Below are 20,829 nucleotides of genomic sequence, written 5' to 3' on the forward strand. Positions count from 1 at the left end.
TGGGAGGTGCTGACGTGATGCGATAGAGCACCGAGACGGCATGAGAAAACTTCGGCCGCTGCACTTATCGTGATTCAAATGGCACATAGTACATAGTAGATATTACAGTAATCCAGTTCAGCTAGAGGTTGGTGTGTTCTTTTGAGTACAACTGAGGGGATATGAACCAGGTTGCATTAATGCTTTCTTTATCTTTGAGGTTATCGCAACCGCCCAGATTACATCCAAATGCACGTCTCGTGCGACCATGGAAAACTACGCCACAAGTACGTAGTAGATAACATCAACCTCTGCTCCACAGCCGACGACTACATGTACCTACCCATTCTGATGAAATGTCTCAGTCATCAATCGACGGCCAGAGAAAGCGTCTTGATAACAGATTGCTGTCAATCTGGAAACCGAGGCCTTCCATCAACTACATAGTCTATGCCGTATATACCTTTTATGACCACACTGACGAGGTGGTACTGAAACACCATTGATCTTGTGATCTGGCCGACGTGAGATGTGAAGGGGTTCAGCTACCACCCACCAAACGTATGCCCTATCAATGATTTACTACATTATTCCTCATATCCGGTCACCAGGTTTGCCATCCGCGGAAAGCAATGTAACACACCCTCTCCGAATTCTGGATGCCTGTAACCTACGAAGCACACAGCCACTATGCATTGGTTGTCGGTTCAAGACCAAAATACCACACTGCATAGGGGTGTGTTCGTTCGCCTGGTATTGCCTCAGAACCCCCGGGGCCGTGCCGCGTGTCGCATGGCCATGCATATGCAGACGGGACACGGGAACCCCTAATGGTCTCAATCTCTACCTACGGAGGCAGCTAGCCGCTTCTCGCCACTGCTCATACACACCCCTTGTAGCCAATATTGATCGGCAAGCAAACGACGTGATAGCCCTTCGAGAGAATTACGAAGACTAGATAGGGAAAATTCACCCAGTCGAAGAACAAAAGCCAGGAGTGACTACGTTTCTGACTGCTCACATCATCCAGCGCGTACATATGTTTTGTAGTATTTTGTGAGATGTCGCGCGTGCGCTACCTTGACAGAAAATCTGGATTCCAATACCGGTATCGCAAGAGCTCACTGTCCCCTCACATATGCTTTTAATGGGACAGGGAATTTAGAAGCGAGGGTCTGATATCATTCAACGAATCATCCAAGTGATAAAATTGTTTCTAATCTGTGATCAAGAGATCATCATACCGGCAGTGTAGGTAAACTGATTATTATGGCCATGTCTGCAGCAAAAAGCCAAGAGGACCTCAGGACTCACCTTAGGTAGGTATCACTCTGATAATGAATATGCCGTTTAAATACACATACGTGATAAGAGTAAGTTATCGCCGTTAGGTGAGGGGACGGACCTCAAGCCTTTTTGTTCTCTATAGTGGGGTAATTCGCCGTCATTGCGGAGACGACGTGGAAACCCCAGCGAGTTCAAGAAAAGAAAAGAAAAATTTAAATTCAACCAAGCGTGTTTTTACCAAGGCAATGAAGCGGATCAGGCAATTGCCTGGGAGGAAGGAGTGGTCTAAAGAGACATAATAAGCCGTCTTCTGCGAGTATATAGAGGATGCTGGGAGAATTCGGACGGACGACACTCAAAGTGAATATGTAGGTGTCGGCATCAAGGTCAGCAAGTGGAGATCGTGAAGAGCTTGTCTTTGCATACCGGTAGCGGCTGGCTTGCACTGACATCATTCTCCGTCTTTGGTGGCCTTAACCTGCTGCCATTCCACGATAGATAGAATGTAACAAAAACCACCGCTCATTCATTCCTGGCAAGCATCGCAGCCTGCTACTACTGAGCCATCAAGAGCGCTGTGTATCTGTACCGTGTATTAAATTCCATCGACCAAGCATAACTTTACTTATACCTTTAGTTATTATTTTACTTATTACTTTAGGATCGTGTCCATCTTCAAACCCCCAGTCGTCGTGCCGCCTCCCACTTGTTCCTTCCTGTATACTTAGCCAGCCAGCTGAAGCTTCCTGCTTCCACTGACTAAGCCTTGTATCCTGTACATATATACCCAGGCATCATATCAAAGTCGACCTGAAGACACGGCAAATGGGCAATTACCACATTTCCGACCGCAAGCCAACCAGTTAGACATCAGTCGTAGCATTAGACCTACCGACACGAAAGTTGCATAGCATCTCGAGACCAATCACCACACCGTCTCTTGACGTATCCCCTCTAAGAACCTCGATCAAAATGCCCGAACACGTTGCACACGAACCGATCAGACCTCGCCGGTCAGATGCGAGCGCTGCTAGCGATGATTTGAGCATATACGATGATGCGAAGACATACTATACCTCCGACGCCCGGCACATAAATCGCTTTCACAAAAGACATAACACGCAGTCTCATGTATGGCTATATAATCCAATGCCCCATTGCGCTCGAAGCACCGTTTCTGACCAAAGATCAGACCACTATGACCCGAGAGTTGGAGCTGCTGGGGCTCCAAGGTAGACACAGACGCGGTAGTCACGGTATGTCAAGTTCGCTAAGAAGAGTCTTCTAGTGGATAGCTAACTGAAGTTCTTGTAAGACGAGGCTAGCACTCCACAATCGCGTCAGTTTCTAATCGATGTCGATCACACCCTCGAAAGTCTTCGGGCCCAAGAGGATACCGATGATAATATGCAGATTACGATCGAAGATAAAGGTCCGAAGGTATGCCAGGTGGCTGAGCACTCGAATCATAAGGGATCCGAATACTGACTCCCTTCCTAGGTACTGTCGGTAGGGACAGCCGCGTCGGCCGGCCATAATCGTTTCGATATTCGAGGGACATATATGCTTTCAAACCTTTTGCAAGAGTTATCTCTCGCTAAAGAATATGGGAGAAAACGGATCATCCTAGATATCGGTCGCCTCAATGAGAACCCCGTCAGCCGTCTATCTAGGCTTATCAAGAATCAATTTTGGGAGGGCCTAACTCGTCGCATTGATGCCTCGAGTATTGAAATTGCTGCCAAGGACAAAAAAGACTGGACTGAAGATCCACGACCACGCATATATGTCCCGCACGGTGCGCCAGAACAATATGAGTATTATCTTCAACTGGCGCGCGAGAGACCAGAGCTTCGACTAGACGTTCAAAAGCTCCCTGAAGTGATCACTCCAGATGTTGTACTAAACTTAAATGATAATCCTGGTCCCGGCCTTTTGGCTACTGCAATGGAAGAACACGTTGACCCGAACACGGGAGAGAAGACCCTAAGAGGTGTTCCTTTCGTCGTGCCGGGAGGAAGATTCAACGAGCTATACGGCTGGGATAGCTACATGGAGTCGCTAGGACTTCTCGCTAACGACAAAGCTCATCTAGCCAAAGCGATGGTTCAGAACTTTTGCTTTTGTATCAGGCATTACGGTAAAATTCTGAACGCTACCAGATCTTACTATCTCACGAGATCCCAGCCGCCATTTTTGACAGATATGGCATTACGAGTATACGAAAAGATCCAACATCAGCCAGGCGCGAAAGATTTTCTGAGGGACGCTATGATTGCTGCAATCAAAGAATACTATACCGTATGGATGGCGGAGCCTCGGCTAGATCCGAAGACAGGCTTGTCTAGGTATCGACCTGAAGGGCGTGGTGTTCCTCCGGAAACCGAAGCAAGCCACTTTGTGCATATCCTCGAGCCCTACGTGGAAAAGCACAAAATGCCCTTCAAGGAATTTGTGAGAGCTTACAATCACGGGGAGGTTGTCGAACCGGATCTAGACGAGTACTTCTTACATGACCGAGCAGTGCGAGAGTCCGGACATGATACCACCTACCGATTAGAGAAGGTCTGTGCCAATCTCGCCACGATTGACCTGAATTCTTTATTATTCAAATATGAGATGGACATTGCTCGTACTATTCGCAACGTCTTTGGTGATCACCTTACGATACCCGCCGAATGGTGTAGCGGGTCGATGGAACCTGGTCAAGTCGAAACTTCAGCAACTTGGGATCGCCGCTGGAGACGACGCCGCGCTGCCATTGATAAATACTGCTGGAATGAACAGGAAGGAATGTATTTCGACTATGATACCGTGAAAGAGGCGCAATGCACCTATGAATCGTGCACCACGTTCTGGCCCCTATGGGCAGGCGTTCCGGACCCTGCTAAGGCAGCTAGAGTGGTGAGTAGCGCCGTGCCAAAATTTGAAGCTTACGGCGGCTTGCTCTCCGGAACGGAGAAATCCCGCGGGGAAGTCAGCCTGGAGAGACCAAATCGACAGTGGGACTATCCATATGGGTGGGCGCCGCAGCAGATGCTCGCCTGGACCGGCCTTTATCGATATGGGTATGCGGACCTCGTGCAGAGGCTGGCGTATAAATGGCTGTTCATGATTACAAAGGCATTCTTCGACTTCAACGGCGTTGTGGTAGAGAAATACGATGTTACACGTCCGGTCGACCCTCACCGCGTAGACGCCGAGTACGGCAACCAGGGGCTGGACTTCAAAGGCGTAGCGAAAGAAGGGTAAGTTGGTTTTGTTTCACGCAAGCTATATAACCTTTGCGTCTGGTTCTAACGTTATCTATGCAGCTTCGGATGGGTCAATGCCAGCTATGTCTATGGCCTTCAATTCATTAACACCGACATGAAGCGGGCACTCGGTACTGTCACACCCTGGGAAACATATGAGAAGGCTCAGAAAGCAAGAGAAGAGAAGTTTTTCAACGATCCGGTGTAATCGCTCTTCTGGTGTTCATAGTCTGCCTGTAAAGACCACTGCAAGCTAGCTTTAGCTTGTAGACTAGCATAGAAAGTGAATTTTACATGATCAAGTTTCAGTACAGCCTGCGTATTCTTACACGACCATTTGTTTAACAGGGGCCCCGCCTCATGCCAATATTAGATATTACACATTGTAACTCGGAGACAAACTTCAGAGATCTGTGCGGGAATATAGCGCTATAATGGCTATTTCCCTTGATGGATCAATCAACATTGTACATTAGGCTGGTCTCCATAGCAGGTCATTCACAAGATCAAGGCCTTTTATCCCTTCCGCCAAGCTGTTCACCATTTCAACAAGCCCGTCGAATCCAGAATGCCGTATAGCCCTACCGCATGTCTTGAACCGGGCAAGGCAGGCTGCCCGAGGTAACTGGGCGATCTTTTCAACGGCCCAGGAAACACTCATCTTGTGGTAAGGTCTCTTTGGTAGCGAGCCAAAGCAGCGGTGTAAATGCTTGATCAAAATCCCTAACCGAACTTGAACATGGAAAAGTTAATTCTGATGCTCGTAGGACGCGGTATCTTTCTGCGCGGTTGCTACTACTTACGGGCATCGCATTCAGAGGAACATGAGGTATCCTTTGTCAACTTGTCCTTGAATCTGTATACGGCTTTGAAAATCTCGTCTAGAAGGTGCACCCTGCGTTTCTCGATCTCGGCTATTTTTCGCGATTCAGTAATCAGAGACCGAACCGCAACGTTAGACATCTCCTCAAATGGCGGACCTGGGTACTTACCACTCACTTCCTTCAGAATCGGCAGCCCTAGCGTGGGGATGCCGCTGTGGTTCTGGGCGATGGCTATGCGCGTGCAGTATTCGAAGATCGGTGCGTTGCGGAACACCCCGGCGATACATATCCAGAACAGCAAGTCGACGTTGTAGGAGGGCGGGATCTTGCCTTCGAGGCGCGCGATCCATTGGCTTGCGTGGGGTTCTGTAGCCTCGAAACACTTGAGGTAATGTACGACCTGCGTGACTTCAACGAGCATGCCGAGATCAAGAGTCTTTGGGACTCTGCGATTCTTGTGGTGGATGATCTTCAGAACTATGCCCGTTGCCTCGAGGTCGAAGGCCGGCAATACTAAGGTGTTGTGGCGCCTACGCCTCCACGCGTACTTCGGCGCATACCTCGGATGCTCGAACAATTGTGTCAGTGCAGTACCATGTGCTGAAGCTAGAATAAGATGCTTCGAGGACACATTGAAACGATGCGAGTCATGTGAAATAGGTGTGTTGGGCGTGGTTTGAAAATGTCTTTCGTTAAAGTCGGAAATTGATGTCGTGGGAATAACCTTGTCGTCGCTGTCGTAGTCTAGCTTGAAGGAAGACTCCATATCATCGTCGAGTTCGTACCATTCGATCTTACTGGTGTCGCTACTGTCTTCTGGTTCATAACCATAACCACTCCCAAGATACCCTCTGGGTACAAACTGGGTAACGCTACGCTCTCCTACTCGGGCTCTGCCATCTCTGTCGCGGCTAGGCAGAATGACGGTAAGGTCGCCATCTGGATCTAGAGTCGTGCGCGTCCCTAGGTTCGGCATATCTATAGTCCGTTGGCCTTTTGGATAGGCTATATGAATGAATGTATCGAGGCGATTGGGGTGTGAATCTTGATTGTCATGGTCTGTGTTCGAGGGAAACAGGTTGAAGTTACAGGGCTTCGCAAACGAATGTTAAATATACCTGGCGAAACTGGAAGGGTCTACGAAGTTTCCCGTCCTAAATGGGTTGCAAGTTTGCAAGGCAACTCGAATAAGCGTTTTACTGAAAGGAAGATTCCCGGGAAATCCGGGGTTCAGAAGACGTGGAGGATGTATCCGAAAGGAGAATGAAGTAGAGACACACGCAAGAGATGTATATACCTACCAACCAGCTACATCGTATACTTCGATGTTATGTAGTAGGTATGCACCTTAGGTCCCTCAGATAATTGCGTCGTTGCCTTCCCTTCTACTCGCGCCGAACCCAAAGTAGTAGAAGCTCGTAACCTGCATGCCGGATTTTCCCTAACTTAGCTGGAGAGATAGATAAGAAGTCTAGCTATCACAGCAAAGCTTTGGAGCTTTGCTGCCTTGGCTCGTAGTATGACGAATTCAGAAAACCAAAACTTGAATCTGGAGGTGTAAATAAGTTGATCGTTACATTCGCCGGATTATTAATGTTGAACAATATGAATATGCCCTCCTCGTCCTGCCGGCTTTTTCATTACCCCTGGCCTGCAAATACACTTACACACACTTACATCATTTTTCCTGTCCAATGCTCAAATCATGCTCAAGGTCGAGACCCTGAATCTCCGACTCCAAGCCATTCACCAGGGCACGCAGTTCGTCGAACCCGCAATTATGCTCAACTACTACCAGGTCCTCCAACTCTTCATACTCTTCCACTGGTCCCGGAGCTCCCCACATGTCAGATGACTGTACTTTCTTCTTCACCTTTGTTTTGGCCTTTTTGTGAAGAGATTTCGGGGGCTTCTTAGTGGCGCCCCAGAACTCGAAGGGATTCTGTCTGTGCTCATCGGAATCGCTCACTCTGCCATACCAGTCCGGCACCGTTAGACTCCTGATAGTCTTCACCACGCTGCCGACACTGAATCCCTCGTACGGGAATGCTGGGCGGATGCTGGGGAGTGAGTTGGCGCGCATATGGCGGATCAATGTCCCTAGTAGTATGGCATCACATTCCCCAGCGCACACCTTTTGCTCGCTCAGCCGATCCATATGATCGTATACGCACGACACGATCTTGTCAAGATGTAGCTGTCGCCGCTGATTGATCACGTCTGTAGTGCAAGTGTCAGAACACACGGTTGAGACCAGGTTATTACAAGGGATGTGCACATACCGTAAGCTTGCAACAATATTGGCGATTCTAAGGAAGGGGGACAAGTAAGCTTCTGAATAATAGCCACGCGTGTCCAATTCTTGAAGATCTCAGGGCTGTGGAATACACCTGCGACCGAAATCCAATCATCCCAGTCCTTTTGTGACGGGTTCGGGACAGGGTCTCCGATGTGCTCCATCCAAATACTTGCGTAGAGCTCCATCACCTCATGACATTCGAGATGGTCCACCACGCGAGCAATCTGGGCTAGCATTGGAAGACTGACTGTTCGCGGCACTCGGCGATTCAGGCCGTGGATGACGCTTAGGATGATGGAAATCGCGTCGACGTCGAAACCGTCGAACTTCCAGTGCACCAGTCCATCGTCGTGTGTCTCTTTAGCCCCCGACATTATCATCTTGACGTGCGTGGAGGCTAGGGAGAGATGTTTCGAAGAGGCTCTGAACTGCCATTGCTCCTCTCCGCGTGCCACGGATCCATTGGGCTGATGCGGTTCGGTACTTTCGGGGCCTTCTGTTGGGACTTCCGCTGAAGACTCTGACGGCCTTTCTACGGAATCTTCCGTTGGATGTTCGACTCCATTAACATTAGTACCATCAGTGTCAGTAGTGACTGAGCTCGGCTCTTCCGCTATGGCCTCGAGGCGCTTCCCAGGCACGATGACAAGAATATCACCGTCTGGGTCTAGTACCACTTCATGCTCTGCCATCGCTACGCAGGAGCGAGAGCTTCTAGAGAGTCATGTCTGCAAAACTCGGATGAGGACGTGCGCGACGATTTAAAGACATGGGATGTTGGGCGTTATTGCAGCCTGAATGTGCTGAGCCACGTGTTGGCGGCGCATGTCGCTGTCGTTGGCTTGCTGTCTACCACTTAAAGTTGCAGTACCACGTCTATTGATCATTGACTCGTCGCAGTAAACAGAAAATTGGAGATCTCGAATGAGATAGGTCTGGCATTTTTACCGGTCGGGCAGTGTTATTCTGCTACGTGCATGACTATCATTGTGTGCAAATCGCCAAGTGCAATCCTCTAAACTTATCGTTAACTGTTAGAGAGCAGTGAATGTGATACATATATATCTCATGTAGTTTTGTTTTTGAGCATTGCCGAGCGTAGCAAACTGCGTAGGCCGTGTCAATTCAGTTGCGCAAGAAACACCGGCCGTGTTTTTTTTTTTTTTTTTTTTTTTTTTTTTTTTTGAGTTGTATGCTCCTAGAACAAAATCCGCCAAGAAGGCAGACAGGCTTGCTGTGATCGACGTAATCACTCTACTGTCGCCACGTATTAGATCGGGACAGGCGACTGACAAATCGCTCGCAATATATGCAATACTGGTCTGCCTGGGACCATTGAAACGAGGTGTCCGGAATCAGCATTCGTAACTATCAAGCAAATGTGAAGACGACGAGAATACGAACAGGCCAAACACACACACACGCATTCGATGCACTTGACGTGGCAGAGGCAAGTGGCTGCGGACAAATGAATCCTCTGACTCAACCTTGCAAACGATTGCCTTTATCATAATTGAGCCTCACTCCGACTGCGGCTGGGCTTCCGGCAACAACCACTGGACATGACTCGTTCCGGTTTCCATGCCATGTGAAACCCAAAACCGAGTTGGAGGTGCTGATAAGCGATAAGTGGGAGACGGACATTGAGCCCTTGGGCCGAGGCTCTTGGTCTAGAACCGCTCAAATTCTGCGACGGCACAACTGGAAGGGCAGCTAACTTTAGATTATGACCGGGGGTGTCCCGGTTCTATCCAGGTTTTATCTAGGTTATATCCGGGGAGCAGTTGGTAATGACTTAAAATGGCGGTATATTGACGCCCTGATCTAGTGTAAACTCACCCCAACTTTCACATGCCAGCCACAAACATCACAGGCGAGACAGGGTGGCGGATAGCTACTGCTACTAAGGTATTGTTGACGATCAATTCCAGGCCAGAAAATGAAGAAAGAGACAGAAACAATGTAGAGAAACCGAGATGAGGTCGCGTAGCCTAAACTTCAACAACTCTGCTTCCATATTTGGTTGAACTCATTGCGCACTCTCGAAATTGCGCCGACTGTGAATATCCTAGCACTACACGAATGCCAAAGTGAGCACCGGCATGTGGTATTCGCTGCGTCATCGCCATTGCTGGCCAGGATGCCGCAAGATATCTAACACCTGGCTCTGCACTAGGCCTTCTCTAGATTAGGCCTCACTTCAGCTTGGGAATTTGCGGGGAAATCTCCATACCATCCTCGCTTGGCATAGCCTTGTCGAGAGCGTCAAGAGGCATCTCCCACGCTTTTCCGCTCTAGCTCGGTAGATTGGCGAATCACGGCTTTCTCTCGACCCAAGGACTCCATCCGCGTCCACCGCGTCCACCGTGCCTAGGCATGCGAGGAACTCCCTTTGAGCCGAACGGAGAATGATGTAGACTAGACGTCAAGTCAGAGGGTTGCGTCGCGTGCTTTCCCGAGGCCTATGCCTGATCGCCGTGCCAGCCACATGAGAGCCTATGACGGAAACAGAAAGGGAAGATGGAAGGGAGATACTATGGCCGACTGCGAGTTTCACAAGCAACGGCATGTATACCTCCGGGCCGTGATGGCCCTGGCGCAGCCGCTTGGCCGACTCGCACCGAGCTATGACTGGGCGTGTGCTTTATGACTAACTGGCTCTCGAGGGGATCATGTACTTATAGTAGGGAACGCCTACACGTGAAGTCTTGATTTCCAAACTGCCATATTTCTTGGATTCCACAAGAAGAGAGACTACAATTTCTCGGCGCATCCCTATTTGTTTTTGAGGCTTTCCTAACTCTACGTGATACCCACCACATTCCATTGTCTTCGAGTAACACACTCTCACATTTCCTTTGAGAGGCGCACCACTACTAGAGCTGAATTGCTTAATCTATCAAGTCTACTGCTACATCATACACTTGAGCTATTCATTATGGCATCGAATAACATGATCAACCCGGCCGTCGATCCGAACATCGAAGACGAGCTTTTCGCTCAAGAGGTTGAGGCTGTGAAGAGGTGGTGGAGTGATTCAAGATGGAGGTACACCAAGCGACCATTCACAGCGGAACAGATCGTCTCAAAACGCGGCACATTGCAAGTTCAGTACCCTGGCAATGCGCAGTCGAAAAAGTTATGGGACATCTTGGAAAACAGATTCAAGGTAGATACATACCCCTTGACATACCAGCCTCCACCTCTAGTGTACTGACAACGGTGTAGAATAGAGATGCAAGCTACACTTATGGCTGCTTAGAACCTACGGCGCTCACACAGATGGCTAAGTATCTGGATACTGTCTATGTTTCAGGCTGGCAGTCATCATCTACCGCCTCGTCGTCAGATGAGCCGGGTCCTGACCTGGCTGACTACCCCTATGTAAGTGTACAACGAAGCAGTCCACTCTACCCAATGCTAACCCAGAGCAAGACCACCGTTCCCAACAAAGTAAGCCATCTTTTCATGGCTCAGCTATTTCACGACCGCAAGCAACGTCAAGAGCGCCTCAGCGCACCCAAATCTCTACGCTCAAAGCTCGCCAATATCGATTATCTCCGCCCCATCGTTGCCGACGCCGATACGGGACATGGCGGTCTAACAGCTGTGATGAAGCTCACAAAGCTCTTCATCGAGAAAGGCGCAGCTGGTATTCACATCGAAGATCAAGCCCCCGGCACGAAGAAGTGCGGACACATGGCGGGTAAAGTCCTCGTACCCATCAGCGAACACATCAATCGTCTCGTCGCGATCCGCGCGCAGGCCGATATTATGGGCACGGATTTGCTAGCTATCGCGCGTACCGACGCCGAGGCAGCAACGCTTATCACCACAACGATCGACCCGCGAGACCACGCATTCATCATCGGCACCACGAATCCTAACCTCCAACCTCTGAACGACCTTATGATCGCTGCCGAGCAGGCTGGCAAGAACGGCGAAGAACTACAAGCTATTGAAGACGCGTGGCTGAAGCAGGCCAACTTGAAGCGTTTCGACGAGGCCGTTGTAGATGCCATCACGGCTTCACGGACTGTGGCCGGAGACAAGAAGGCGTTGATCAAGCAATACCTGGCGCAGGCCAAGGGCAAGAGCAATTCCGAGGCTCGCGCCGTTGCCCACGGTATCCTCGGTGAGGACGTCTACTTCAACTGGGACGCTCCGCGCGTACGCGAGGGTTACTACCGATTAAAGGGTGGCTGCGACTGCGCCATCAACCGCGCCGTCGCATACGCACCGTACTGCGATGCCATCTGGATGGAGAGCAAACTGCCCGACTACCAGCAAGCGAAAGAGTTTGCCGACGGAGTCCACGCCGTTTGGCCGGAGCAGAAGTAAGTGTTACGTCTGATATGCCCTCCCACGTTATCTACGCGACCGAAACCCCACGACGTTGAATTCTTCTCTCAGTCCAACGTAAAAGCAAAATACTGATTGATCTTTCTCAATATAGGCTAGCATATAACCTCTCGCCCTCCTTCAACTGGAAGACGGCCATGCCCCGAGCGGAACAGGAGACCTACATCCGCCGGCTCGCAGCGTTGGGATACTGCTGGCAATTCATTACGCTGGCAGGTCTGCACACAACGGCGCTGGCAGCTGACCGATTCGCCCAGGCGTACGCAAAGAACGGCATGCGTGCGTACGGCGAGCTCGTCCAGGAGCCGGAGATGGAGGCCGGCGTCGACGTCGTCAAGCACCAGAAGTGGAGCGGCGCCACCTACGTCGACGAACTCCAGAAGATGGTTACCGGCGGCATCAGCTCAACGGCCGCCATGGGCCAGGGCGTTACAGAGGACCAGTTCCATTGATGAATTAGATCATTACGAAAATTTTTGTTTCCGGAAAACTTTCGAGTTGGCAGTGTGGATTTAAGTTGCTGGGTTGGTAATCTGGAAAAGAAGAGCCACCAGTTTTTACCTTGCGTTGCATATATACTTCCGTTGTGGCGACGAGGATAATTGTTAGATAATGCTGTGCTACAGTGCACCCATTGCATATCAGTCATGATAATTTATTGGCATCCTATATTGAACAAATTCTGAAAGCCTGACTGTGGCTAACTGCTTGCGATCAACGATTAAAAATAATGCTTGATTTTTCGTGATTTTCATGCCCTAGTGAACCTCTCCTAGTCAGCCGCGAGCTGAGGAAATTTTGAAACCATGACAAGATGATGTTTGAATTGAATACCTCTCCCATCACGTGTCCCAACCACCCAAGCCAGTGCCTAGACATGCCAATGCGTTATTTCACACTCCCGCTTGTCCGTTCATAACTAGGTAGTTAAATACCGCATGCACACCGTATCTATTTCCAAGATTCACTTCATGTAACCCAACTGCAGAACGCCATGCATGCCATATTAATTGATCCAAAGACGAGTGACACACGTAACTCAAGAGAAAAATGCAAATCACCAACCATCCATTCCCTCCCCTTCACCCGATATTCCGTAGATAAACAACAACTGTAACGTAGCACCCACAGTATGGGATACTTTAAAACGTCTGCCAATCCGTTAGCCAAGGCATGTTGCCCTGCGAGTAATCGACGCCGTGTTTATACGAGCCCGTGAGCTCCTCCTCGTCGACACCGCAGTGCATCTGGCCGTCGCGCCCGCTAAACCAGCCAAGGCCGTACGTCTTGCCGAGGGCCTCGAGCTTTTCGCGCATCTGTACGTTGGTGAACTTGGCGGTGCCGACAAAGTCATACAGCATCTTGGATTGGTGCATGAAGGCCAAGACGCTGGCGATGGTATTGGGCTGACGCGGTAGGAACGGGTGGCGCCGGCGGATAAAGACGAAGCTCGCAACGATGATCAGGTAGCTCAGTATGAAACCTGTCAAAGCGACCGTCACAACGAAGGACCGCACCGTTTCCGAGCCGCTGCCCAGCTCCTTGTTCAGCAGGTTTCCCGGGTCCGCTGCGATGAGGTCGAGCAGGTCTTTGCCTTCGACTTGCGCTAAACTCGTAGCGAAGATGGTTAGCCCTTCAACGAGAACAGTACCCCATCCTACGAGGAATACGATCCAGTGCCGGTTGAAGAGCGCACGGAACGCTACAACGGCGAAGGGCATTGCGGTGTAGTCGAGTGTGAGAGTCTTGGGTGGTGCGTGGCGTTGTGCCAGTATGTAGTATGGCTCTAGCATGCGGATGGATGTTTCCAGGCTTCCCCAGCCTAGCTTGATGCAGACGGCCAATGCCGTGACAGCCCAGGGTGCTTCGTATGTAATGACACTGGCTGGCGTAAACAAGAACACCGGTACCAGGATGAGGAACAGCACGATTCCGATTATGAAGGGTATGCACCCTTCTCTCCGAAGCATCAGAGGATGAGGGTTTTGAGATAGATGAGCATCCTTGTATCTATCATTCCCACGCTGTGACATGAAATCTTTAGAAAATAGTGACGAGTTACGCAGCTCGTAGCGCCTGTTTTTCAACTTATGGTGTATGTCTTTTGGTTTTGCAGTATCCATGTCTCTAAAATCCGCCATGATGTGGCTCACAACTGCCATCGACGCCAATCCCGCAATGCCTTTCACATCTGCGAGTAGCCCTGACCTTCTCGTTGTCAGTTGGTAAAAGAGGATACACCCGAGGATTGCAATAAAGAAAAATGTTGCAGTAAGCAGGCGCGACAGAACAGCGCTGACTGTGATCATCTTAACCTCGTCTGGGTTAGATAATCGCGTGGCCCGATCGGGACTAAGGACAAGAGCAGCAGCGCCGAGAGTCGGAACGAGAGACACAGCAAGCAGAGTGGCCACTGATGAGATGAATACAGCGTAATGTTTCCGATGGAGAGCAAGTAATGGCCGTCCAAAGTTGAATAGAGTAATATAATCGACATTGATTGACTCCGCCGCTAAGGCGCCGCCATCCTTGGACATCTGATAGAAAGCCTCCAGACGCTTGACTTCGAAGTCTGTGTTCTGCCATAAAACGCCGTATGTAACAGTGATGATAGTAGGGACGAATTTGAAAACAAAGTACAATCCGGGATTGAGGTCCCTGGCACTTGTAAAGTGAAGCAGCCCGCCAGGACGTCTTGACATCTGATAAATGAACTCTTGCACGATAGCAAGAGCCACCGACAGGAGAATCATGAACAGCAAATATGGCCACCTCATCGCAAAAGGCTTCCAATTAGGCCGTGGATAAAACACTTCCTTCTTAGGAGGCGGTGTCGCAGATGTGGCTTGGTCCAGTTTGACAGTATGAGGGCCAATCATGGAACTAAGGTCGACATCTGCATGCTCCTCCATGATCACTTCAATCACTTCTCCTCTCTTGTTCGCCTCCTCTTGTCCCAGGCTCTTCCAGCTCGACTGTGGGTTCACGGTAGGTTTCCTCCTCATTGAGAAAGACCGTGTGAAGCTACGCGCGGCGGAGGGAGTAGCAGACGTTAGGTATTCTTTCTTGATAGTTGTATTTGGGCCTTCTCCCTGTCCCAGGCCACCAGTCAGCCTCCCGCTCGCCTCCTGCTGTTGCAATGATTTCAGGAATTCATGATCTTGAGTGCCCATGGGGCCGGAGAAAGACGTCATATCGAAGGCGGGCTCGAAAGACTCAGATTTCGGCACTGCCTCATAGGAGCCGCATTGAGCTGGCGGCACTGCCGCACTAAGTAGTGACATATCAACGCTTTCATCTTCATGTATGGTATCTTGTTGTACCCTTCCACGGAAACTTCTGAACCGTCCGAAGCTCGACGGCGTCCGTGAAACTGGTTGATATCGCCCACCATTGTTCCCTAGGAAAGGAACTGACCACTGCCCCCTTCCATACTCCTGTTGTTCCAACGTGTGGTTCTGCGGTGGCGGGAGAGGTGGCGAGTCGTAGAAGGACTGGAGGGATACAAGGGATTCTCGGCCGCGAAGAGGGCCCTGTGTTTCCGAGCTCTCTGATAAGTTCGATACTTTGTGATTCAAAGCTTGATCGGCATGGCTCCGGTACGGATCGCTCGAGAAATAAGGATACGAAGCCATGGCCGCTATGGCATCTTGCTGCTTGCACGACGGGGGAGCTGAGAAAGCGAGGTTGCTAATGGGTTTGGAGATCGGGGTGTCGTGAATTGCTAGGGAAACGCTGTTTTATCAAAAAGGATATGGTGGAATAACCAAGTTGCGATGCGCTACTATACACCTCTATAAACAACACCGAACCGCCCTCCTCCTCCTTGACCAAGCGGCCGGCTCACGATCGTTCGATTCTTGTGAAGTTTGAATTCTAGAGCACAATACCCCGCCTACATGCGGCTCGATGGTGGGCTAGGTATGGCGCGCAAGGTAGGTATGCGGTGCGACCGGGTAGACGATTGGAGCAGGTCGCTGCGACGTTGGATTATTAGCCGTAGGATATGTATAAGATGAGTGAATCGTTGTGCTGGTGGATCTGGAAGCCATGCGATGCACCCCAAACAACATACAAAGAGAGGGTTAGGTATTGACAGTTCACAGCCAGGCCTGTCACGATCTATCACTTGAGGAAGCAACAGATCGGAAGCTGTAGGTATACTAGGCGTCAAGGATCCCGGTATGCTGTATACACCAAGTCGCCATGTCTACGACCAGGTAGAAAGAAGAAGGCCTCATTCCGAGACATCAAACAGACCTAACCGCTGCCTAGAGACTCTAGTTGCGCTTCTCTCAGCTCGTCACCGAGCGATGAGGATTGGTGGTGGAGCCGAGCTCCCCAATTTAGGAACGGCTGAAGTCAAGTTGGGTCAAGCTGGAGGTTTGGCGTACAGGGGGTTTTACGCTTGCTTAGTGTACCTACCGTACCTTCTAAGCGCTCGCCAACAAACAACCCTGAATGAAAGTACTTACTCCTAGTCTACCTAGGTACTATAGGTAGGAGGTAATTAACATACAGTATCTAGATGTGATCCATCATACATGAGTTCGAGATGGGATTGCAGATGTCACACCTGCCAGCTGAGTTTGTCACCGTATCAGACAGAGCTGAATGTCAGTCACTTGGAGTACGCCTCTGATGGGAGAATGTATGTATGTCTCTGTCACCATGGCGTGTGAAACTCTACCCAGCACTACCGGTATGATGAGAGCAGCACAGACAGCATTGCATGGCATGGGCAGCTTGGGCTTTGCAGCATAAGCCGTAGGGTCATGGGTAGGATCAAAACTCAAAACGGGCTCTGAAAAGAGAGACCCGGGTAGTAGAACATTCTCGTCCCGAAAACTATTTACTGTGGTGCATCAAACAGGTTCATTTGTTGTAGGACAAAATATGCACAGGAAGAGAATGACGCTGCTGTTGCTCTGCACGACGGTAATGTGTGAGCTGGCAATCTGCTCCATCTCGATAGTCTCGAACGCCACCACAGAGTCCCCAGTCTGCGGTTTCGTTATACGAAAAAAATCGGCATCGATCTTGCAGAGCTGATGGCTACTGGGAGATACGGTGCAATGACCTATGCAATTGGTAAACAATACTCTTGGCATTCCCACCTCCGGCATTTCCTGAGTCTATGCGCATGGACGTATTGCATGCGTACCGAATGATATCCCCCAATACTGCAACTTTGGATCCTGCAATGTGACGGTAATATCGAGGGAGGCCATCACTGCCGTCTCATCGTCACTCTACCTCACACAGTGACCAGAGATCGCGCGAGACGAGGGACAGCGACCTGTCGTACATGAGCACAGAGGGAATCATTCTCGTTGCACGTCTCGGAGGGAACCAAATCGTCCTATCAAGATACACATCTGTGTCTCATGATTCTCCCGAATCCCTAGAGGTGCCATGCTATTCTCTACGGTATCGGTAACCGAATGTCGAATGAGCATTGGATAGGATAGCGCAACCAAAACAACAGCCTACGAGTTATCTTGCTCATCTAGTGTGGTATTATTTGGGTATGACGACTGTAGGACGCAGATCTGAACGCTAAAAAAAGGGCTGTTTCTCCTTCTTCGCGACAGAATTCACAAGAATGACACATTCAGCATCACAGTTTATCGTGGTCAAATCATTACTTTGGGACGTAATTCATCAGTATCGATTTGGCGATGTCAGACAGTGACGAGAAAGAGTCCATGGCCCTCTCGGAGGATGAGAGACAATATATCCGTGCACTGCTCAAATGGGAGCCTAGCCATGCTCAAGGGTTTGCGAGAAGAAGATCATTATCTCCCGAACGGCCTCTAGCCGGTCGGTTTCGCATCCTGATTCTGGGATCCAAAGGCTGCGGCAAGACTGCCATATTGACAAGGGTAACTACTTACCTAGCCAACTTATAATATCATTGCTCCTAACATCTATAAAGTTCTGCAAAGACATGTTCGCTGGCGAAGGCCAGCCACCAAACCCAGAATACGAGCGTGGATGCCAGCGAAAGATTGAGATAAAGGAGCAGACGTACGTAGTCGATGCCCTCGAGCTGGAACCTAGTCAATTGTCTGAAGGACATTACCTCCGGCACGCAGTGGCCATTACGGAGGCCGCTGTTTTGACATACGATGTGCGGTCTCGCGAATCTTTCGCTCTCGCTCAAGAGCTCTATCAACGAATACATGAAGCACTCGTAGTAGACGAGCGACAGTATTACAGCATCGTCCTCGCGGGCAACAAGGCTGACGGAGACCAAGATAGTAGGGGCGAAAGCTACCGAATGGTGACCGAGGGTGAAGGCTACGAACTAGCGTGCCATTTCGGGGGAGGCAGAACACGCTGTGCATTCCGGGAGACTTCGGCACGAACCGGCGAAAACGTAGACACGCTTTTCATGCTCTTGGGTACAGAGCTGCTTAAGTTGCGGCAGCTCGCGCAGCAATGCCAGGAGCAAGCCAACGATACTCCCGAAGCCGATGACGAACAGACCAACGGCTACAGCACAAACAAGTCACACAAGAAAAGTGCAAGATTGCGAATCTTGTCTCTAGTTCGACGTGCATTCGGAAGCGTAGCCAGAAAGACCGCTATTACTTGAATGTGGAACAGAGTACCATTGCACGATTTACATTTACTCGATTCGCTTATGCTAGCCTTAAGTCTAGGCGGTGGCCTGAGGAATCGGGTCTCTGACACTAAGATGAGGGTGTATTCGTACAGCGAGGTGTTGGGAAACAGGAAATAGCACTAAATCTATTGCGAGAACCAGGGTATGCTGTTTTTGTATAGTCCTTCTAATGTACGTAAGTCAGGTACATGAAGATCGCCTTTCTTTTTCTTGACCAAAATAAGCACTGCTATCAAGACGCCTTCAAAAGCTATGTGTGTAAATGAAGCTATATATAGCTTGATGCACGGCTGCTTCAAAACATGTTGCTAGTTCTGTAAGATACTGGCGATGGGGACGTCCCAATACCAAGACGCGGCTAACATCCCGCCAACACTCATGGTGAATGCCATGAGAAAATTGACGTCGTTATTATCGAGCAAATCCCAACCAGTCTCTGCAACACGAGTAGGCTTGTTGTCACCGAAGCTAGCCTTGCGATGCTTATCTTTCGGGTTGTAGGGGTCCTTGGCGGATGTGCTGTCATCAACTGCCGATGTACTTCCAACAGCACTCGAGCCCTGTCCGCCGACAAGCTGAGTGGCTTTCTTTGTATCGGCAGACGCACGAACGCGTGCACCCCCTTCACCTTCGACGATCTTGCCGGTCCTTACATCTCGAACACTTCGCTGCAGCCATCCTCCGAGGAAACTGTCCAACAGACTTCCAAGTGTGCCCCAGATGGTCATTCCCAATGCAAAATAAACTATTTCAGTCTTTGACCACGCCCGACCACCGGCGACATCGCGACTTGTGTGATCGCTGCACAGGGGCAGGAACATCAAGGACGTCACTACGATGATCGTCGAGCCCAAGAACCCTGCAACTAGACCCCAGACAGTGACACCGCCATTTGTACCTCGCGGGACTTTACGCAGATTGAGCGACGTTATAAGTCTTGGCTCGGTGCGAGATAGAATCCCGAGTTCAGAGGAGAACGTGTCAGCGCACACGGCGGCATAGTTGGCGATGATACCAACGACTAGGAGGTCACCTTTCCAACTGTAGCAGTAGGTGCCACTTGGGGTCTGACCATCCCAGACAGCTTCGCGCCTCTGGTGTAGTTGGTAGGTGTGTAGAAGGGTCAGGATGGAGGCCATGAGGGAGTTAGCAAGGACTTGGACATGGGTTCGTGGGCCCTCGCCGCCCTCGCTGCCTTGGGCGTTCAGAGTCAAGCTGGCCTTCACCTCCTTCTTAACAGCGGTCGCGCGTGTGCCGGCGAGGAAGAAGATGATCAGCAGCACGAACGGTAAGTTCCATGGGTGGTAGGCATGGACGGCAGCTGTCAGGCCGGCAACGAAAATGCCAAAAGGTGTCAGCGAATTGTGAGAATAAGCCCGATAGACCAGCGCAAGGCATGCGGGAACCGCGTATATGGCTTTCATGCTGGGTCTGCGGGTATTCTCACGCGAGTCATCGGCTTTCGACAGGTGAGGGGATGAAGATGGCAATTCCACGAAGAAACGAGGGTTTGCGGTCAACTCGAGAAGCTCGTTGCTTTACTGGCAGCTGTCGCAGAATATGAAAGGAAGGTGAACAGTCATCACAATCAAGCAGATGAGATCTTACATGAACAGTAAGTCGTAAGTCGGTGATACTGGGCAATGCTACCCCAGACTCGCCGGGATAAGCTTATCGATTAGCGACCGCCCCATGGCTATATTTAGAACTTTGCGCGAAGCGCTTTATATCGTATATAAAGATGGGGTGGGGTTGCAAATAGCCGTAGTGCCTCTCCAAGCCGTATAGCCTCATCTAAAGCCTGTGGGTTATGTCCTGCGGGATCATCAAAGTAATTATCTAGCGAGCCTAGGTCTCAAACATCACGAGAGCTGTCGTAAGACGCAAGCTTGAGGGCCCTGTTGTTGCCTGGTAGCAAGCATTGTTTGATGGCTGCCTGTATATTGTATCTTCTTGTTCCCTTCTCGCTAGGTACATAAACGCTAGACCATCATTTTCAACACCAAACTCTTAGGTTTGAATTCACACAGCCCCATGCTCTACAAAATCCGCCGATCTAGCTTGGTGTTTCCGAGAGTTCTGGGTGCGATGTGATCTTCAAATCTGAAAGGTGGACGGCTGTGATCGCTGCCTCAAGAATGGCACCATTTATGTGACGACCTTTGTGGTTCCGGATTATCACACAATTTCTAG

General features: G+C 50.1%; 7 protein-coding genes across 7 annotated transcripts; 3 read left to right on the top strand and 4 right to left on the bottom strand.

The window, feature by feature from the left end:
• Positions 1-1,980: 1,980 nt before the first annotated feature.
• F5B22DRAFT_229017 (glycoside hydrolase family 37 protein) lies at positions 1,981-4,860 on the top strand. The gene is made up of 5 exons (XM_047969835.1): positions 1,981-2,397; positions 2,459-2,522; positions 2,582-2,706; positions 2,767-4,514; positions 4,581-4,860. The coding sequence occupies exons 1-5, from the start codon at positions 2,239-2,241 to the stop codon at positions 4,726-4,728; spliced, it is 2,244 nt and encodes a 747-aa protein (XP_047829776.1). The 5' UTR covers positions 1,981-2,238; the 3' UTR covers positions 4,729-4,860.
• Positions 4,756-6,671, bottom strand: F5B22DRAFT_229045 (uncharacterized protein). The gene is made up of 3 exons (XM_047969838.1): positions 5,513-6,671; positions 5,324-5,434; positions 4,756-5,252 (listed from the first exon to the last, which is right to left on the bottom strand). The coding sequence occupies exons 1-3, from the start codon at positions 6,318-6,320 to the stop codon at positions 4,993-4,995; spliced, it is 1,179 nt and encodes a 392-aa protein (XP_047829777.1). The 5' UTR covers positions 6,321-6,671; the 3' UTR covers positions 4,756-4,992.
• Positions 6,672-8,506, bottom strand: F5B22DRAFT_229044 (uncharacterized protein). Its single transcript, XM_047969837.1, has 2 exons — positions 7,627-8,506; positions 6,672-7,564 (listed from the first exon to the last, which is right to left on the bottom strand). The coding sequence occupies exons 1-2, from the start codon at positions 8,333-8,335 to the stop codon at positions 7,023-7,025; spliced, it is 1,251 nt and encodes a 416-aa protein (XP_047829778.1). The 5' UTR covers positions 8,336-8,506; the 3' UTR covers positions 6,672-7,022.
• Positions 8,507-10,437: 1,931 nt separating this feature from the next.
• Positions 10,438-12,588, top strand: F5B22DRAFT_229037 (isocitrate lyase). Its single transcript, XM_047969836.1, has 4 exons — positions 10,438-10,812; positions 10,872-11,027; positions 11,079-11,980; positions 12,100-12,588. The coding sequence occupies exons 1-4, from the start codon at positions 10,582-10,584 to the stop codon at positions 12,455-12,457; spliced, it is 1,647 nt and encodes a 548-aa protein (XP_047829779.1). The 5' UTR covers positions 10,438-10,581; the 3' UTR covers positions 12,458-12,588.
• Positions 12,589-13,147: 559 nt separating this feature from the next.
• F5B22DRAFT_647517 (uncharacterized protein) lies at positions 13,148-17,236 on the bottom strand (the record flags this gene model as incomplete). Its single annotated transcript, XM_047978878.1, has 3 exons — positions 13,148-15,740; positions 16,908-17,085; positions 17,170-17,236. The coding sequence occupies 3 exons, from the start codon at positions 17,234-17,236 to the stop codon at positions 13,148-13,150; spliced, it is 2,838 nt and encodes a 945-aa protein (XP_047829780.1).
• Positions 17,237-17,409: 173 nt separating this feature from the next.
• Positions 17,410-18,775, top strand: F5B22DRAFT_229118 (P-loop containing nucleoside triphosphate hydrolase protein). Its single transcript, XM_047969840.1, has 2 exons — positions 17,410-17,890; positions 17,944-18,775. The coding sequence occupies exons 1-2, from the start codon at positions 17,687-17,689 to the stop codon at positions 18,604-18,606; spliced, it is 867 nt and encodes a 288-aa protein (XP_047829781.1). The 5' UTR covers positions 17,410-17,686; the 3' UTR covers positions 18,607-18,775.
• F5B22DRAFT_229113 (integral membrane protein DUF92) lies at positions 18,776-20,393 on the bottom strand. The gene has a single exon (XM_047969839.1). It carries the CDS (start codon positions 20,058-20,060, stop codon positions 18,945-18,947), a length of 1,116 nt encoding a protein of 371 aa, XP_047829782.1. The 5' UTR covers positions 20,061-20,393; the 3' UTR covers positions 18,776-18,944.
• Between the last annotated feature and the right edge of the window lie 436 nt (positions 20,394-20,829).

Source organism: Xylaria bambusicola (genome assembly GCF_022495145.1).
Source record: "Xylaria bambusicola strain CBS 139988 unplaced genomic scaffold F5B22scaffold_27, whole genome shotgun sequence".
Taxonomy (NCBI): domain Eukaryota; kingdom Fungi; phylum Ascomycota; class Sordariomycetes; order Xylariales; family Xylariaceae; genus Xylaria; species Xylaria bambusicola.

What these genes read in the sequence shown, in the direction of transcription:
- F5B22DRAFT_229044 (XM_047969837.1), bottom strand. Translation starts at nt 8,335, where the DNA reads ATGGCAGAGCATGAAGTGGTACTAGACCCAGACGGTGATATTCTTGTC. An exon ending in AATATTGTTGCAAGCTTACG is followed by an intron (nt 7,565 to 7,626) that starts GTATGTGCACAT and finishes CTTGCACTACAG; the next exon opens with ACGTGATCAATCAGCGGCGA.
- F5B22DRAFT_229037 (XM_047969836.1), top strand. Translation starts at nt 10,582, where the DNA reads ATGGCATCGAATAACATGATCAACCCGGCCGTCGATCCGAACATCGAA. An exon ending in ACCTGGCTGACTACCCCTAT is followed by an intron (nt 11,028 to 11,078) that starts GTAAGTGTACAA and finishes ACCCAGAGCAAG; the next exon opens with ACCACCGTTCCCAACAAAGT. An exon ending in GCCGTTTGGCCGGAGCAGAA is followed by an intron (nt 11,981 to 12,099) that starts GTAAGTGTTACG and finishes TTCTCAATATAG; the next exon opens with GCTAGCATATAACCTCTCGC.
- F5B22DRAFT_229017 (XM_047969835.1), top strand. Translation starts at nt 2,239, where the DNA reads ATGCCCGAACACGTTGCACACGAACCGATCAGACCTCGCCGGTCAGAT. An exon ending in ACACAGACGCGGTAGTCACG is followed by an intron (nt 2,523 to 2,581) that starts GTATGTCAAGTT and finishes AGTTCTTGTAAG; the next exon opens with ACGAGGCTAGCACTCCACAA. An exon ending in TCGAAGATAAAGGTCCGAAG is followed by an intron (nt 2,707 to 2,766) that starts GTATGCCAGGTG and finishes CTCCCTTCCTAG; the next exon opens with GTACTGTCGGTAGGGACAGC.
- F5B22DRAFT_229045 (XM_047969838.1), bottom strand. Translation starts at nt 6,320, where the DNA reads ATGCCGAACCTAGGGACGCGCACGACTCTAGATCCAGATGGCGACCTT. An exon ending in GATTCTGAAGGAAGTGAGTG is followed by an intron (nt 5,435 to 5,512) that starts GTAAGTACCCAG and finishes CGCGAAAAATAG; the next exon opens with CCGAGATCGAGAAACGCAGG. An exon ending in TTCCTCTGAATGCGATGCCC is followed by an intron (nt 5,253 to 5,323) that starts GTAAGTAGTAGC and finishes TCCATGTTCAAG; the next exon opens with TTCGGTTAGGGATTTTGATC.
- F5B22DRAFT_229113 (XM_047969839.1), bottom strand. Translation starts at nt 20,060, where the DNA reads ATGAAAGCCATATACGCGGTTCCCGCATGCCTTGCGCTGGTCTATCGG.
- F5B22DRAFT_229118 (XM_047969840.1), top strand. Translation starts at nt 17,687, where the DNA reads ATGTCAGACAGTGACGAGAAAGAGTCCATGGCCCTCTCGGAGGATGAG. An exon ending in AGACTGCCATATTGACAAGG is followed by an intron (nt 17,891 to 17,943) that starts GTAACTACTTAC and finishes ACATCTATAAAG; the next exon opens with TTCTGCAAAGACATGTTCGC.